Here is a 16,275-nt window from a genome sequence, read left to right as displayed (position 1 = left end):
CACTGTTTCCTTATTGATTTTCTGTTAGATGATTTGTCCATTACTGTGAGTGGGGTGTTAGAGTCCCCTACTATTATTGTATTATTAGCAATGAGTTTCTTTATGTTTATTGTTAATTGATTTATATATTTGGTTGCTAGCAAGTTGGGGGCATAAATATTCATAATTCTTAGACCTTCTTTTTGGATAGACACTTTTATTACGATATAGTGTCCTTCTTCATCACTTATTACAATCTTTTGTTTAAAATCTAGTTTGTGGCTAACAGACCCATGAAAAAGTCCTCAGCATCACTCAGCATCAGGGAAATACAAAACAATGAGATACCACCTCACACCAGTCAGAATGGCTAAAATGAATAACTCAGGAAATAACAAATGTTGGCAGGGGTATGGAGAAAGGGGAACCCTCCTGCAGTGTTGGTGGGAATGCAAACTGGTGTAGACACTCTGGAAAACAGTATGGAGATTCCTGAAAAAGTTAAAAATAGAACTACTCTACAACCAGCAGTTGCACTATTAGGTATTTATCCAAAGGACGCAAACATAGTGATCTGAAGGGGACCTATACCCCAATATTTATAGCAGCAATGTCCAAAATAGCCAAAATATGGAAAGAGCGCAGATGTCCAGTGACAGGTGAATGGATAAAGAAGATGTGATATGTATATGTGTATACACACACACACACACACAATGGAATATTACTCAGCATCAAAAAGAGTTACATCTTGCCATATGTAACAACATGGATGGAAATAGAGGGTATTATACTAAGCGAAATAAGTCAGTTAGAGAAAGACAAATACCCTATGATTTCACTCATTTGTGGAGATTAAGAAACAAAACCGATGAACATGGGGAAGGGAAGGAAAAATAAAATAAGATGAAAACAGAGAGGGGGGCAAACCATAAGAGACTCTTAACTATAGGAAACAAACTGAGGGTTGCTGGTGGGGGATTGGGTAACTGAGTGATGGGTATTAAGGAGGGCACTTGATTTAATGAGCACTGGGTGTTATATGCAACTGATGAATCACTAAATTCTACCCCTCAAACTAATAATGCACTATGTGTTAACTAAATTGAATTTAAATTAACCCCCCACAAATCTAATTTATCTGATATATGTATGGCTACTCCAGCTTTCTTTCGATGTTCATTAACATGATAGATGGTTCTCCATTCCTTCACTTTCTCTCTCTCTCTTAAATTTTATTATGTTATGTTAGTCACCATACAATACATCATTGGTTTTTGATGTGGTGATCCACAATCCATTGTTTTTGTATAACACCCAGTGCTCCATGCCGTACGTGCCCTCCTTAATACCCATCACCGGGCTAACCAATCTCACCTCCCCCCTCCCCTCTAAAACCTGTTTGTTTCTCAGAGTCCATAGTCTCTCATGGTTCATCTCTCCCTCTGATCCCCCCCCCGCTTCATTTTTCCCTTCCTTCTCCTAATGTTCTCCATGCTATTCCTTATGTTCCACAAATAAGTGAAACCATATGATAATTGACTTTCTCTGCTTGACTTATTTCATTTAGCATGATCTCCTCCAGTCCCATCCATGTTGATGTAAAAGTTGGGTATTCATCCTTTCTGATGGCTGAGTAATATTCCATTGTATATATGGACCACATCTTCTTTATCCATTCATCTGTTGAAGGGCATCTCAGCTCTTTCCACAGTTTGGCTATTGCAGATATTGCTGCTATGAACATTGGGGTGCATATGGCCCTTCTTTTCACTACACCTATGTCTTTGGGGTAAATACCCAGGAGTGCAATTGCTGGGCCGTAGGGTAGCTCTATTTTTAACTTTTTGAGGAACCTCCACAGTTTTCCAAAGTGGCTGTACCAACTTGCATTCCCACCAACAGTGTAAGAGGGTTCCCCTTTCTGCACAACCTCTCCAACATTTGTTGTTTCTTTCCCTGTCCATTTTTGCCATTTTAACTGGTGTAAGGTGGTATCTCAATGTGGTTTTGATTTGAATTTCCCTGATGGCTAATGATGAACATTTTTTCATGTGTCTGTTAGCCATTTGTATGTCTTCTTCAGAGAAGTGTATTTTCATATCTTCTGCCCACTTTTTGACTTGATTATTTGTTTTTTGGGTGTTGAGTTTGAGAAGTTCTTTATAGATCTTGGATACCAGACCTTTATCTGTAGTGTTAATTACAAATATCTTCTCCCATTCTGTGGTTGCCTCTTTGTTTTGTTGACTGTTTCCTTTGCTGTGCAGAAGCTTTTTATCTTGATGAAGTCCCAGAAGTTCATTTTTGCTTTTGTTTCACTAGCTTTTGGAGATGTATCTTGAAAGAAGTTGCTGTGGGCGATGTCAAAGAGGTTACTGCCTATGTTCTGCTCTAGGATTTTGATGGATTCCTGCCTCACATTGATGTCTTTCATCCATTTTGAGTTTATCTTTGTGTATGGTGTTAAAGAATGCTCGAGTTTCATTCCTCTGCATGTGGCTGTCCAATTTTCCCAGCACCATTTATTGAAGAGACTGTCTTTTTTCCATTGCATATTTTTTCCTGCTTTGTCGAAGATTATTTGACTGTAGAGTTGAGGGTCCATATCTGGGTTTTCTATTCTGTTCCATTGGTCTATATGTCTGTTTTTGTGCCAGTACCATGCTGTCTTGGTGATCACTGCTTTGTAATACAGCTTGAAATCAGGCAACGTGATGCCTCCAGCTTTGTTTTTCTTTTTCAACAATTCCTTGGCGATTCGGGGTCTTTTCTGATTCCATACAAATTTTAGGATTGTTTGTTCCAGCACTTTGAAAAATGTCATTGGAATTTTGATCGGGATGGCATTGAAGGTAAAGATTGCTCTGGGTAGCATAGACATTTTAACATATTTATTCTTCCAATCCATGAGCATGGAATATTTTTCCATCTTTTTGTGTCTTCTTCAATTTCTTTCATGTGTGTTCTGTAGTTCCTAGAGTATTGATCCTTCACCTCTTTGGTTAGGTTTATTCTGAGGTATCTTATGGTTTTTGGTGCTATTGTAAATGGAATCGTTTCTCTAATTTCTCTTTCTACAGTTCCATTGTTAGTGTATAAGAAAACAACTGATTTCTGTGTATTGATTTTGTATCCTGCCACATTACTGAATTGCTATATGAGTTCTAGTAATCTGGGGCTGGAGTCTTTTGGGTTTTCCGCATAAAGTATCATGTCATCTGCGAAAAGAGAGTTTGACTTCTTCTTTGCCAATTGGAATACCTTTTATTTCTTTTTGTTGTCTGATTGCTGTTGCTAGGACTTCTAGTACTATGTTGAACAATAGTGGCGAGAGTGGGCATCCTTGACCTGTTCCTGATCTTAAGGGAAAGGCTCTCAGCTTTTCCCCATTGAGGATGACATTCGCTGTGGGTTTTTCACAGACGGATTTTATGAACTTGAGGAATGTTCCCTCTATGCCTATACTCTGAAGAGTTTTAATCAGGAAAGGATGCTGTGTTTTGTCAAATGCTTTTTCTGCATTAATTGAGAGGACCATATGTTTCTTCTCCCTCCTCTTATTAATGTATTCTATCGCATTGATTAATTTGTGAATGTTGAACCACCCTTGCATTCCGGGGATAAATCCCACTTGGTCGTGGTGGATGATCCTTTTAATGTATTGTTGGATCCTATTAGCTAGGATTTTGTTGAGGATTTTGGAATCCATATTCATCAGGGTTATTGGTCTGAAATTCTCCTTTTTGATGGGGTCTTTACCTGGTTTGGGGATTAAGGTAATGCTGGCCTCATAGAATGAGTTTGGAAGTTTTCCTTCTGTTTCTATTTTTTGAAACAGCTTCAGGAGAATAGGTATTATTTCTTCTCTGAATGTTTGGTAGAATTCCCCAGGGAATGCATCAGGCCCTGGACTCTTGTTTTTTGGGAGATTTTTGATCACTGCTTCAATCTTATTACTGGTTATTGGCCTCATCAGGTTGTCAATTTCTTCCTGTTTCAGTCTTGGCAGCTTATGGGTTTCCAGGAAGGCCTCCATTTCATCCAGATTGCTCAGTTTATTGGCATATAGTTGTCGATAATAATTTCTAATAATTGTTTCTATTTCCTTGGTATTAGTCGTGATCTCTCCCTTTTCATTCATAATTTTATTAATTTGAGTCCTTTCTCTTTTCTTTTGGGTAAGTCTGGCCAGTGGTTTATCGATCTTATTAATTCTTTCAAAGAACCAACTTCTAGTTTTGTTGATCTAATCTACTGTGTTTCTGGTTTCTACTTCATTGATCTCTGCTCTATCTTTATTATTTCTCTTCTAATGCGTGGCTTAGGCATCATTTGTTGCTTTTTCTTTAGTTCTCTAAGGTGTAGAGTTAGTTGGTGAATTCGGGATTTTTCTATTTTTTTGAGTGAGGCTTGGATGGTGTGTATTTCCTCCTTAGGACCACCTTTGCAGTATCCCATAGGTTTTGGACCGATGTGTTTTCATTCTCGTGATTTTAATGAATTGTTTAAGTTCTTCTTTGATTTCCTACTTGACCCAAACATTCTTGAGCAGAGTGGTCTTTAGCTTCCAAGTGTTTGAATTTCTTCCAAATTTTTTCTTGTGATTGAGTTCCAGTTTTAAAGCATTGTGGTCTGAGAATATGCAGGGAATAATCTCAGTCTTTTGGTATCGGTTGAGACCTGATTTGTGACCCAGTATGTGGTCTATTCTGGAGAAAGTTCCATGTGTGCTCGAGAAGAATGAATATTCTGTTGTTTTAGGGTGGAATGTTCTGTATATATCTATGAGGTCCATCTGGTCCAATGTATCATTCAAAGCTCTTGTTTCCTTGTTGATTTTCTGCTGAGATGATCTGTCCATTGCTGAGAGTGGAGTATTGAGGTCTCCTACAATTAACGTATTGTTATCGATGTGACTCTTTATTTTGGTTAACAGTTGTCTTATGTAGATGGCTGCTCCCATGTTGGGGGCATAGATATTTACAATTGTTAGATCTTCTTGTTGGATAGACCCTTTAAGAATGATATAGTGTCCTTCTGTGTCTCTAACTACAGTCTTTAGCTTAACATCTAATTTGTCTGATATAAGAATTGCTACCCCAGCTTTCTTTTGAGGTCCGCTGGCAGGGAAGATGGATCTCCATCCCTTCACTTTCAGTCTGGATGTATCTTTAGGTTCAAAATGAGTCTCTTGTAGACAGCATATGGATGGGTTCTGTCTTTTTATCCAATCTGCAACCCTGTGCATTTAGGCCGTTCACGTTGAGAGTGATTATTGAAAGCTTTGAATTTATTGTCATCATGTTGCCTGTGAAGATGTTGTTTTTTTAGATTGTCCCTGTAAATTTCTGTTGTATATCACTCTTGGGGTCTTTCTCCTTTTATAGACTCCCCTTAATATTTCTTGCAGGGCCAGCTTAGTGGTCACATATTCTTTCAGTTTCTGCTGGTCTTGGAAGCTCTGCATCTCTCCATCCATTCTAAATGACAGTCTTGCCGAACAAAGTATTCTTGGCTGTATGTTCTTCTCGTTTCATACCCTGAATATGTCTTTCCAGCCCTTTCTGGCTTGCCAGGTCTCTGTGGATAGGTCTGACGTTATTCTGATGTTCTTCCCTCTGTATGTAAGGAATCTCTTCCCCATAACTGCCCTTAAGATGGTTTCCTTTGGGGGCGCCTGAGTGGCTCAGTCGGTTAAGCGGCTGCCTTCGGCTCAGGTCATGATCCCAGGGTCCTGGGATCGAGCCCCGCATCGGGCTCCCTGCTCGGCAGAGAGCCTGCTTCTCCCTCTCCCTCTGTGTGCCACTCTGCCAACTTGTGCTCTCTCTCTATCTCTGTTAAATAAATAAATAAATAAATAAATAAATAAATAAATAAATAAATATATAAAAATCTTAAAAAAAAAAAGAAGATGGTTTCCTTGGTTCTAGGATTTGCGAGTTTTACTATTACATCCCTGGCATTGGCCTGTTTTCCTTGATCTTGGGAGGGGTCCTCTCTGCCTCTCGGACACGAATGCTTGTTTCATTCCCCGCATTAAGGATGTTTTCAGCTATGATTTGCTCAAATATATCTTCTAGTCCTCTGTCTCTCTCCACCCCCTCAGGGATCCCAATAATTCTGACATTGGAACGTTTCAGGGTGTCACTTATTTCTCTTATTCTGTTTTCATGGATTTTGAGTTGTTTCTCCCTGGCCTTGTCTTTTTCTTTCTTTTCTATCAATTGGTCTTCTAGATCACTAATTCGTTCTTCTGCCTCCCTTACCCTAGCTGTTAGATTATCTAGATTAGATTGGATCTTATTGATAGCATTTAAGTTCTGCCAGTTCAGCTTTCATTTCTGCCCTTAGAGACTCTATGTTGCCATTAATTGATTTCTCCATTCTAGCTATCATCTTCATAACTGTTACCCTAAAGTCCATTTCCAACATTTTGGTTATATCTGTATTCATTTGTAAATCTGTGGCAGAAGTCACAGTCTCTGAGTCTTTCCTCCTCCTAGTCATTCTGTTAAGGGGTGGTTGAGGGAATGTATAGAGTCTAAATTATTGAACACAACTGATGCAAGATGTACCTGTTTTATAGGGACCTTAGGGATGTCGGCCTCTTGTTCTCACAGTCTGTCTTCTGAAGGTGGGGCCTGCCATGCTGTTACTCATGCAATCCTGTTTGGGCAGAGTTGCCCTGCCCCCTTTTGATGGGAGGAATGGGCTCAGTGAGAACCATTTTTTGGAGCTTTTGTTCTCTGGTGGCGTTCCCTGGTGGCTTTCTGCCTCTCTTCCGAGAGTCAGAGCAGAAGAGACCGTGTCCAACCCTCTGCCTCAGAACAGAGAGATCGCAGTCTGTTCTTCAGTGAGCTCTCCAGGCCACACTATCTTCATTTCTGTCTGTGCTGCTATAAACTGCAGCGTCCTGGGTTGTGCCCCTCAGCAGGGCTCGCAGTCCTTGTCTCCAGGTTGGGGCACAGGGGCACGTTTCTGCCCTTTGTGCTTCTAAAACCGCCAGCAGCCCCCAGTTTGCGTGTGTGGCCCCACTGCTCTGTGTTTCAGTCCGGGGGACTGCCATAAATTCCTTTCCCAGCTGCTACCCCTCTGTGAGTCTGTGCCCTGTCCCTAGTGCAGGAGGCTATCGCTCACTGGTGGTAGGATCCCCATGGCTCCCTCCCCCTTCTGTTTATCTTCTGATATCTGCCTGTGGAATCACGGCTCCCTGCTTCATACCTCGAAACCAACTGCCTGCAATATTCTGTTTGTAGAGATCCAGATATATCTTATTACATCTCAGGCTGATTTCATGGGCATTCATAGATATCCAGCTCAACTCAGGGGACCGGTTGGAATAGGGTACCCTACTCCTCCACCATCTTTTTCACACCCTTAAATCAGACATTTTAGTCAAGTACCTTGACTTGGAATATAGGTAGGGAGATATTTAAATATAGAATACAACAAAAGAATATTCAGAGTCTTTGTTTAGATGCTGAAATTACCTAATGATAATCTATAAGTAATGAAATATTGTTCCTATTAGGTCCTTTTGTAATTTATTTCATTTGTATATTTTCCATATGGAAAACATTCCAATTATTTGATTTTAATTTATATAACTTGAACCTACAGCACTATGTATATTGCCACTATTTAAATTCCTGTGATACAGAACTCTTAAAAAATTTTTTTATGTTTTATAAAATCAAGGCTTTTTATTTTTTATTTTTATTTATTTATTTATTTTTTATTATTTTATGTTAGTCACCATAAATACATCGTTAGTTTTTGATGTAGTGATCCATGATTCATTGTTTTCGTATAACACTCAGTGCTCCATGCAGTACATGCCCTCCTTAATACCCACAAAATCAAGCCTTTTTATTTTTTTATTTTTATTTATTTATTTTTTAATTTTTTTATTGTTATGTTAATCCCCATACATTACATCATTAGTTTTAGATATAGTGTTCCATGATTCATTGTTTGTGCATAACACCCAGTGCTCCATGCAGAATGTGCCCTCCTCAATACCCATCACCAGGCTAACCCATCCTCCCACCCCCTCCCCTCTAGAACCCTCAGTTTGTTTTTCAGAGTCCATTGTCTCTCATGGTTCTTCTCCCCCTCCGATTTCCCCCCCTTCATTCTTCCCCTCCTGCTACATTCTTCTTCTTCTTTTTTTCTTTCTTAACATATATTGCATTATTTGTTTCAGAGGTACAGATCTGAGATTCAACAGTCTTGCACAATTCACAGCGCTTACCAGAACACATATCCTCCCCAGTGTCCATCACCCAGTCACCCCATCCCTCCCACCCCACCCCCCACTCCAGCAACCCTCAGTTTGTTTCCTGAGATTAAGAATTCCTCATATCAGTGAGGTCATATGATACATGTCTTTCTCTGTTTGACTTATTTCGCTCACCACAAAATCAAGCCTTTTTAAATATTATTTCATAGATTTTACTTATTTTTTAAATTTATTTATTTATTTTAGAGTGAGAAAGCAAACATGAGTGGGGGCAGGGGCAGAGGGAGAAATCCTCAAACAGACTCCCCACTGAATGTGGAACCCAGCTTGGGGCTCAATCCCAGGACCCTGAGTTCATAACCTGAGTGGAAAACAAGAGTTAAATGCTTAACCAGCTGAGCCATCCATGCACCCCTTAAAATGATGTAATAAAGTTAAATATGTATGTTTAAAAAAAAAATACACGTGTCAACAAAACTAAAAGGCAACCTATGGAATGGGAGATTTTCATTAATGACTTATCAGATAAAGGGCTAGTATCCAAAATCTATAAAGAACTTATCAAACTCAACACCCAAGAAACAAAAAATCCAGTCAAGAAATGGGCAGAAGACATGAAGAGACATTTCTCCAAAGAAGACATACAAATGGCCAACAGACACATGAAAAAATGCTCCACGTCACTTGGATCAGGGAAATACAAATCAAAACCACAATGAGATACCACTTCACACCAGGCACACTGACTAAAATTAACAAGTCAGGAAACAACTGATGTTGGTGAGGATGTGGAGAAAGGGGAACCTTCTTTCGCTGTTGGTGGAAATGCAAACTGGTATAGCTACTCTGGAAAACAGTACGGAGGTTCCTCAAGAAGTTGACCCATCAATTTCACTGCTAGGTATTTATCCAAAGGATACAAACCTAGTGATCTGAAGGGGCACCTGCACCCAAATGTTTATAGCAGCAATGTCCATAATAGCCAAAATATAGAAAGAGCCCAGATGTCCAGTGACAGATGAATGGATAAAGGAGATGTGGTATATTTATAATGGAATATAACACAGCCATCAAAAAGAATGAAATCTTGCCATATGCAATGATGTGGATGGAACTAGAGGGTATTATGCTAAGCGAAATAAGTCAGAGAAAGGCAAATACCATATGATTTCACTTATATGTGGAATTTAAGAAATAAAACCAATGAACATGGGGGAAGGAAAGGAAAAATAAAATAAGATGAAAACAGAGAGGGAAGCAAATCATGAAAGGCTGCTTTTTTCCCAATTATAATTATTATTTTTATTTTTTTAAATTAACATATAATGGATTATTTGTTTCAGAGGTATGGGTCTGTGATTCATCAGTTTTACACAATTCACAGTGCTCATCATAGCACATACCATCCCCAATGTCCACCACCTAGCCACCCCATCCCTCCCACCCCCTCCACTCCAGCAACCCTGTTTGTTTCCTGAGATTAAGAGTCTCTTATGGTTTGTCTCCCTCCCATGAGAGGCTCTTAACTATAGGAAACAAACAGGGTTGCTAGAGGGGAGGTTGGTGGGGAGGTTGGGGTAACTGGGTGATTGGCATTAAGGAGGGCACTTGATGTAATGAGCAGTGGGTTAGTTATATGCAACTGATGAATCACCTAATTCTACCCCTGAAACTAATAATACAGTATATGCTAACTAAATTGGATTTAAATAAAAAATTTAAAAAAAAAAGAAATGCACAAAAATACCCTTATCTGTTTGTGGCATACTTTGAGGTATTTCTGGATAAAATGATGTGATATTCAGAACGTGCTTTAAATTTTTCAGAAAAAAAGTGGCAAAGAGCTGAATAAAACAAGAGTAGAAAGGTGTTGGTAATTTAAATTGAGTGATGGGAACATGGCGGGGGGGTGTTGATTTACCTAGTCTCTCTCTACTTTTGAGTATGTTTCAAAATTTCCATAATAAAATGCTTTTTTTTTTTTTTAAAGAACAGTAAATAAAAAGGGGGTAAACTCTAATAAATCTGGCATTTCTACTAGGATGAAGTTTTACCAGATAGTGTCTAAGGATTTTTATTTTATTTTTTTAGGTCTGAGGATTTTTTAAAAAACATAATCTTAAGGTAGATACCAGGAAACTGTCACTACTTCCTGGAGTCTCTTCGGAATGTGAACAAATGCTCACCTGCCTTTTTTTCATCTGCCCTTGCCTAGAGCCAGCTGCAGCCACACTCCCCACACCTGACCTGTGATGGCACCCCAGCCCAGGGCCAAGGTATTCAGAGCACCCGCTGCAGCATCAACCACTTCATCCTCCCTGAGGGTGCCCAGGTCAGCCTTGCTTCTGTCCAGCCCCAGCTCCCCTCCCCCCACCCTACCTCACTTCTTGGTGACATCCTTCATTACTGCCTCTTCCTCAGGTCACCTTCTTGGTCACCTTTGATGTCTCCCCCAAGGCCATGCTGGGAGACCGGCTGCTTCTGACAGCTAATGTGAGCAGGTGAGCTGGGGGTATTTAGACCTCCTTGCCCGCTAGCCTCCTCCTCTGGGGTCCTTGCCAACTAGGCTCCTCCTCTTTCTCCAGTGAAAATAACACTCCCAGGACCAGCAAGAGCACCTTTCAGATGGAGCTCATGGTGAAGTATGCCATCTACACCGTGATCAGCAGGTACCATACCATGACCTCTCCAACATTCTGATCGGTCTAGGCAAGGTTTTCAGTCCCTGCAGCAGTTGAACACCTGGGACATTCAGGTTTTATCACTACCCTTTCTATTGGTAGATGATACTGCTAACACTTACTAATTAGGTATGGAGTGTTTATTGTGGGCTAACTATAATAATAATTGTGATATTATCATTACATCATACATTTAATAGAGTTTATAGTTCTTTTTTAAAAAATATTTTATTTATTCATTTGACACATGGAGAGAGAGCCCAAGTAGGCAGAGTGTAGGCAGAGGGAGAGGGAGAAGCAAGCTCCCCACTGAGCAGAGAGCCCAATGCGGGGCTCGATCCCAGGACCCAAGCCGAAGGTAGACACTTAACCGACTGAGCAACTTGGGTGCCTGAGGTTACGGTTCTTAGAAGTCTTTCTTAAAAGCACCAAGATTGTCCTGGGTTTCCTGAGAAATATGAGACATTTTCCTGTCTTGAGGTTCTTACAACTTTGTTGGGGAGTGAGGTTACCCTGATCCAAGGCAGAATCTCATCAAGGACCTCTCTGTGGTTCTGTACCCTGAGGCTATTATGAGTTTCCAAGAGCAGCTAGAGACTCCTTTCAGGGGAGGCTTCAGCTGAATGTTGAAGAGTCCATAGCATTGAGCTTAGCCAGTGATTCTCAAAGGAGCCCTTGGCATTTGGGTGAGACAATTCCTCATTGCAAGAAACAGATTTTCACCCTATAGGGCTTTTAGAACTGCTATTCTTCCTTTCCCAGTCCCCTTTGGGAGGTATAGGTAGAAATGAACTGCTTGCTGCAGAGGCCGAGTATCAGGGAGAAGCTAGATAAAAGAAAAAGACCTTAAAATGCCGTTCCAGGAGGGATAATAGATGAGGTGTTTAAAATTCAGGAGTCAAGTCATATATTTGAGCATATACCCTCTTTCAGTAAATACTTTCCTAGCATTTGCTATGTTCTAAGCACAGGGCTATAGTTGCTTTCTATAAATTCATTTGACATTATTATGTATAATCAAAACCGGACATAACAACCTGCCCTTGTGCAACGTGTACACTCATGATGTACAACAAGCCCATGTGGCTTAGTCTGGGTACATTCCCCTGTACTAGTTCTGCCCTTGTGACTCATTGGACATCCTCTCCCTTCCCAGTCTCACACTCTAATTCATACCTCCACACCAGGAGCTCTCAGCAGCCCAGCCAGGTGCATGCTCTGAGCTTGCTTGCTAGAGTGTGCACTGGGGACCCATAGGCAGGGCACACTACATCTAGATGTATGTGACTCTACAGTTCAGCTGTGCTCTGCTGATTTGACTCTGTGGGTGGGGACATTCTGAGAGGCCCATAGGATGAGTCTGGGGCATTTTGGGGGAGTTCCTCACAGAGGAGGGATAAGAGTTCAGAGTAAAAGTGGTCTAGAATTTGGACCGTACAGGCAAAGGACAGGTACTTAGGCAGTGGAGCAGGAAGGGGCAGAGGTGAGACCACCCATCTGTTCAAGTGGCCAAGCTGGCCACTGGGTCTCCACACGTGGGTCTGAGAAGGTCTCAGGAGGAATTGTTACACTGAGATCCAGTCAACAGTCTACTGTTAGACCTTCCCTCACCTCTAAGCCCCAGTGCCAGAAAAGCCAAGGAAACAGGACAGGAGAGAAGGCCTGTGGGAGGCCAGACAGGGGTAGTGTTCAGTACACATTTGTCAACAGCATCAGCCCAAGTCTCTCTAAAGCTCTTCTGTGTCTCACATGCATATCCGGTATCCTCTGTGCCCATGAAAGCGGATGGCCCGGCCCCTGCCTCCAGTGAGTCAATGGCATAGCTCTGGGTCCCTTTCACTGTAGTCTCTGCCCAGTCCCCTGGGCGGTTTCCTCTGTTGGGAGCTTCTGCAAGAACCTTACACCGAGCTTGAAACCCAGCCTTGCTCCATAAACACTCTCATTATCCAACATCAACCATAGACTTCATTGCGGGCTACCCCAAGGCCCCACTGACTACCTATCCTGTCATGCTGCTAGCCAGAACCTCTTTAGGAGGCCCCCATGGAACTTCAAATCCATCCATACCTCTTCTCTCACCAGCCATGAACAGTCCACCAAGTACCTCAACTTCTCAGCCTCAGACCAGGAGGAAAGCAGCCAGGCTCAGCATAGATACCAGGTAGGTGATGCTGACTCAAGAGCAGGGGCTGTGGCAGGGGGCTGGGAGCCAGCAATTAGGGAGGGATGTGGGTTTTGGCATGGTCTTTGCCCTCACTGCCCTCTGTGCAGGTGAACAACCTGGGACAGAGGGACCTGCCTATCAGCATCATCTTCTCTGTGCCTATGGAGCTGAATGGGGTACCTGTGTGGAGAGAATTAGAGGTCTTCCACCCCCAGGTACTCCAGGACTGTGTACAGCTCATGCCCTTTACCTGGATTCTCTCTGTCCCTCATGAATCCTTGATGGCCCCACTGAGATGCTTGCTGTGTCTTTTCCTAGAATCCCTCCATTCAGTGTTCTTCAGAGAGAATAGTGCACAGAGAGTCTGACTTCCTGACCCACATTCAGAAAAATTCTGTGCTGGTAAGGAGGGCTCTGGGACATTTCCACTTTAAGCCACACATCAGAGGAATTTAATTCAAAAATCAGTATTACACTCAGATGGCTGTCTGCCGAATAGCCTTCTTGAATTCAAATGTGGCTGCTCCTCTCATATCAGTCAGTTTAATGCTGTCTTCTACCTTTAAAACCACCTTTCTATGGCCTAATGTTACTTCTCTGTTCCTAGGACTGCTCCATTGCTGACTGTCTGAGGTTCTGCTGTGACCTCCCCTCCTTTGGCATTCAGGAGGAACTTGACTTCATTCTGAAGGGCAACCTCAGTTTTGGTTGGGTCAGCCAGGTGTGTGGGCCCAACAGCAGTGTCTCTCCCTTGAATTCAGGTGGTAACAGATGTGTCTGTGGCCACCCTCAAACCAGGACTTTACTTGAACTCTGAGCCTTCCCAGAGCTAATCCCCAGCTCTACCCCTCTGTCTTGCAGACATTGCAGAAGAAGGTATTGGTAACGACTGTGGCTGAAATCACATTCAACAGATCCGTGTATTCCCAGCTTCCAGGACAGGAGGCATTCTTGAGAGCTCAGGTAGTGACTGTGTGGTAGGAATGGCCAGCCTTGTAAGAGGGCTCCTAATGCTAAATCTCCAGTGTTATGTGGGAGGCTCAGAAGTCTGGAGGGAGGGAAAATGAAGGTCCATCAGCAGAAGAGTTATCCCTAAGCCCATGAGTGTTTCTATGTCCCACCCTTTGGAGAAAGGGAAGGAGGGGAGGGAGTTAAAATTGGTGAACCTAGGAAGAATCTGGGGTAGCAAGAGTTCTGGTTCTTTCTGATGAGGTCACCTCCACTCCAGGTGGAGACGGTGCTGGAGAAGTATGAGGTCTACAACCCCATCCCCATTATTGTGGGCAGCTCTGTGGGAGGGCTGCTGCTGCTGGCTCTCATCACAGCCATCCTGTACAAGGTGAGTGTTTCCATTCTGCTGTTGACACCACCAGCAATTTGATCCCATTCTTTCTTTTTTTTTATTATTTTTCAAAAATTTTATTTATTTATTTATTTAATTAGAGAGTGAGAGAGAAACAGCATGAGAGGGGAGAGGGTCAGAGGGAGAAGCAGACTCCCTGCTGAGCTGGGAGCCCAATGTGGGATTCGATCCCAGGACTCCGGGATCATGGCCTGAGCCAAAGGCAGTCGCTTAACCAACTGAATCACCCAGGTGCCCTGATCCCATTCTTTCTATAATGTAAGAAAGAGCTCACCTTGGATATAGGTGCACATTCTTGCTAAGTCACTGCATGTGAGAGATCCCCATTCACCTATGACATCACTGGTCCCCAACCGTCCCCCATGTCCATGCCTTCCTATCTGATTCTCAGGCCTCCTTTAATTGCTCTCCCTGTCTTTTCCACTCTCTTCTTCTTCCTGTCTTTTGTACTCTCATCTTCCTCGCTACATGTTTCCCTTCACGGCAAATTATAACATAAAAACAGTGGCCTGGATTAGGTGTTGACACCAACAATGATTCTGTCTGTGACTCTAGGCAGTGTCTGTTCAAGGCTGGGCCTTGATTTCTCATGCTGAAGGTGATTCCACCCGGTTCACTAAATGACCCAGTGTATCTAAATATTCTAGTGCAGTGCTTGAACATAGTAGGCGTTCCAGAAATGGTGATCCCTCTCCCCCCAGCCATCCCTTTTCCTCTCTTCCACTGGATTTCCTAATTCTCTTTTCCTTCCTCCCCCACAGGCTGGCTTCTTCAAACGTCAGTATAAGGAAATGATGGTGGAAGCCAATGGGCAGACTGTCCCAGAAAATGGAACTTCAGACCCTCAAGTTGCCCAATAAGAAACTACCTCCTATTGTCCCTTGGACCTGTTATCCTCTGAGAGGTTTCCTGGCCCTCTTACTCCCAACTAAGTTAGGCCTGCAGGGGGAGAAATGTTCCACGTGAAGCTGCTTTCTCCTTTGGGAGGATGCAATATATCCACACAAAGTGCCTTGCCTGGGAAGGGCCATTTGTCTTGTCAAGGCTGTAACTGGAAACCCCAGAACAGGACCCTAACCATGCCCCTGGGTGGAGTTGATTTGGATTTCTACTTAGAAATACATGAACAATAGCTTTAGGCTCCAGTCTCTCTTGCTTCACTTGCCACCCACGATCTTTCTAAAATACAGTACTAAACAAGCCACAATCCTCATCTATCTTTAGTGGCTCCCTATAATTTTCAGATTGACATCTGAACTCTCCAGATTGATATTAGGATTCCTGTTCCATTTCTAGAGGGTGGGCTTTGATGCACATACCATGATTTGTTCTGTGCTTCCCTATCACCCTTATTCCTAGTAAAATACTGTCACTATCAGCACTTTGTCTCAGGAATTTCTGTCCAGATTTCCCAAACTGAACTGGGAATAAAATGTCTACACATTGGAATTTGTAAACTTGGCTTTCAGGCTTTGTCAGCATTGCTAGCTGGGAGGGAGGAATAGAACTCCAGCAGGAGTATTGCCCCAATGCCACTTTGGCTCACCTAGCTCTAGCAACTCTCAGAGATCAAGAGGCCCAGGACACTTCCATTTTTTGAGATTGCAAATATAGTAAATGAAGAAATGCTGAGACATAATTATAAAAAGTGTGTATTTAAATGTTTGCCTTAACAAATTAATACATTACACAAAACCAACGTATGTACATTTATTGGGAAATAAGTCAAAGATCTAAAATTCGGGCCTTTTAGGGATGTGGGTCCTGTACAATGATGCCCATTGTGTCCCTTAACCAATGTTGGGTGCTGGCCAGCCCTGAATCCTGGGGCCAGGACAAGAAA

At 42.2% G+C, this 16,275-nt stretch overlaps 1 protein-coding gene across 3 annotated transcripts in view; it reads left to right on the top strand.

Moving 5' to 3' along the window:
- Positions 1 to 15,810, top strand: part of ITGAX (integrin subunit alpha X) — a 64,617-nt gene extending 48,807 nt beyond the window's left edge. For all 3 annotated transcript variants that reach the window (XM_036118992.2, XM_078074558.1, XM_078074559.1), the window contains 10 exons: positions 10,440 to 10,556; positions 10,646 to 10,725; positions 10,810 to 10,893; positions 12,988 to 13,066; positions 13,177 to 13,284; positions 13,388 to 13,471; positions 13,677 to 13,790; positions 13,931 to 14,032; positions 14,298 to 14,408; positions 15,194 to 15,810. In XM_036118992.2, coding sequence (XP_035974885.1) covers positions 10,440 to 10,556; positions 10,646 to 10,725; positions 10,810 to 10,893; positions 12,988 to 13,066; positions 13,177 to 13,284; positions 13,388 to 13,471; positions 13,677 to 13,790; positions 13,931 to 14,032; positions 14,298 to 14,408; positions 15,194 to 15,292 — 978 coding nt within the window. In that variant the 3' untranslated portion in view covers positions 15,293 to 15,810. The remainder of the gene's footprint in view (positions 1 to 10,439; positions 10,557 to 10,645; positions 10,726 to 10,809; positions 10,894 to 12,987; positions 13,067 to 13,176; positions 13,285 to 13,387; positions 13,472 to 13,676; positions 13,791 to 13,930; positions 14,033 to 14,297; positions 14,409 to 15,193) is intronic.
- Positions 15,811 to 16,275: the final 465 nt, after the last annotated feature.

Source organism: Halichoerus grypus, chromosome 6 (genome assembly GCF_964656455.1).
Source record: "Halichoerus grypus chromosome 6, mHalGry1.hap1.1, whole genome shotgun sequence".
Classification (NCBI taxonomy): Eukaryota; Metazoa; Chordata; class Mammalia; order Carnivora; family Phocidae; genus Halichoerus; species Halichoerus grypus.
The sequence above is the reverse complement of the archived record's forward strand: the minus strand, read 5'-3'. Positions and strand labels throughout refer to the sequence as shown.